We start from the raw sequence: 1,579 nt of genomic DNA on the forward strand, positions 1-1,579 counted from the left end.
TTGTAGCTACTTCATCAGTTTGTCAGTCCATCTCTGTGTTTTTTTTTTTTTTTTTTTTTTTTTTTTTTGGTTCACCTTAGGAGCAGTCTCACAGGTGCTGGACAGCCTGGAAGAAATTCATGCACTTACAGACTGCAGTGAAAAGGACTTAGATTTTCTACACAGTGTTTTCCAGGATCAGCATCTTCACACATTACTAGATGTAAGTTTTTCTTCACCTTGAGTTGATTTTTGTGTATGGTGTGAGATGTGGATGCTGTTTCCACTTTCTGCAGGTGGAAGTACAGTTTTTCGAGCACCCTTTGTTATCATTTCCCCATTTGATAGTTTTGATTTCCTTGTTGCATATCAGCTCACCATAGCTGCTCAGCTTCCTCAAAAAGCTGAATATAGAAATTCCATATGACCCAGCTATTCCACTACTTGGAATATACCCTGAGAATATGAGAACTGAGGCACAAACTAAGATTTGTACACCAATGTTCATAGCAACATTATTCACCATCGCAAGAACATGGAAACAGTCCAAATGTCCAACCACAATGATGGTACATTCACACAATGGAATACTATGTAGCACGCAGGAGCAATAACTTTGTAAATTATTACCTACTTGGGAGGGACTGAGTGAACTAACTCAGTCCTACAAGGATAAATATTGTGTAAGACTGTTATTGTAGAATGAGTATAAGGATCCAGGAGGGGTGGGAGAGGCTAGAAGCAGAAGGATGTGGATGTGCAGGGGGAAGAGGGGATTAATCATTGGGTTGTACAATTTGATGAGTGGAGAGTGAGGGAAATTGAAAGAATTTGTATCAGAATTTTATAAATAAACTAATGAAAAAGAAAAAAGAATTACAAAAAATATTAGCAAATTGAATGAAATAAAATATTGTTTAGAACAACAGGCTATCCTTAGGGGGGGGTGGAAATAAGCATCTTTCATCTTAAATCAATGGGAAAGACAGGTAAAATCATTCCTCAAAGAGCCATCATTGAAGTAAAGTATAATGTTTAATACAAAATGCAGGATAGCGGAGCAAAATCACACACCGCACAGTATGTACAGACTTAAAAGAATAGTGTAAAACTCGAATTTACGGTAGTATTTTGATTTGTTTGAAGACTCCATTGATTTTAAGGTGTATGCATAGGAATCAGATCTATTACATCTGCGGAAAGAACCTCTGGAGAAGCTCAATATCAGCTGTGAAAACTAGTCCAGGAGCTGATTGTAGAAGAGTCCATATGCAAGTTCAAGCTGAAGCTGAGGAAAATTAAACCAAAACCACAGGAGCCAAAATATGACTTTGAGTCTATCCCACCTGAATTTCAGAACCATCTCAGGAACAGGGTTGAGGCCTTGAACACTAATGCGCGAAGACCAGATGAGTTGTGCGAGGATGTTAAATGTATCATCCAGGAAGAGTGCAAACGGTCATTACAAAGACAGAAGAGGAAGAAAAGACCAAAATGTTCAGAAGAAACTCTGAAGATTGCACTGGAATGTAGAGAAGCCAAAGCACAAGGAAGAATTCAAGACACTAAAGAGCTGAACAGAAGATTCCAAAAGGCAGCA

At 38.3% G+C, this 1,579-nt stretch overlaps 1 protein-coding gene across 3 annotated transcripts in view; it reads left to right on the top strand.

Moving 5' to 3' along the window:
- Nucleotides 1-1,579, top strand: part of CASK (calcium/calmodulin-dependent serine protein kinase (MAGUK family)) — a 428,386-nt gene that overhangs the window by 316,676 nt on the left and 110,131 nt on the right. For all 3 annotated transcript variants that reach the window (XM_006894975.1, XM_006894973.1, XM_006894974.1), the window contains one exon: nucleotides 81-202. In XM_006894975.1, coding sequence (XP_006895037.1) covers nucleotides 81-202 — 122 coding nt within the window. The remainder of the gene's footprint in view (nucleotides 1-80; nucleotides 203-1,579) is intronic.

This window comes from Elephantulus edwardii, unplaced genomic scaffold (assembly GCF_000299155.1).
Source record: "Elephantulus edwardii isolate Elephantulus edwardi_28Jun2011 unplaced genomic scaffold, EleEdw1.0 scaffold00152, whole genome shotgun sequence".
Taxonomy (NCBI): domain Eukaryota; kingdom Metazoa; phylum Chordata; class Mammalia; order Macroscelidea; family Macroscelididae; genus Elephantulus; species Elephantulus edwardii.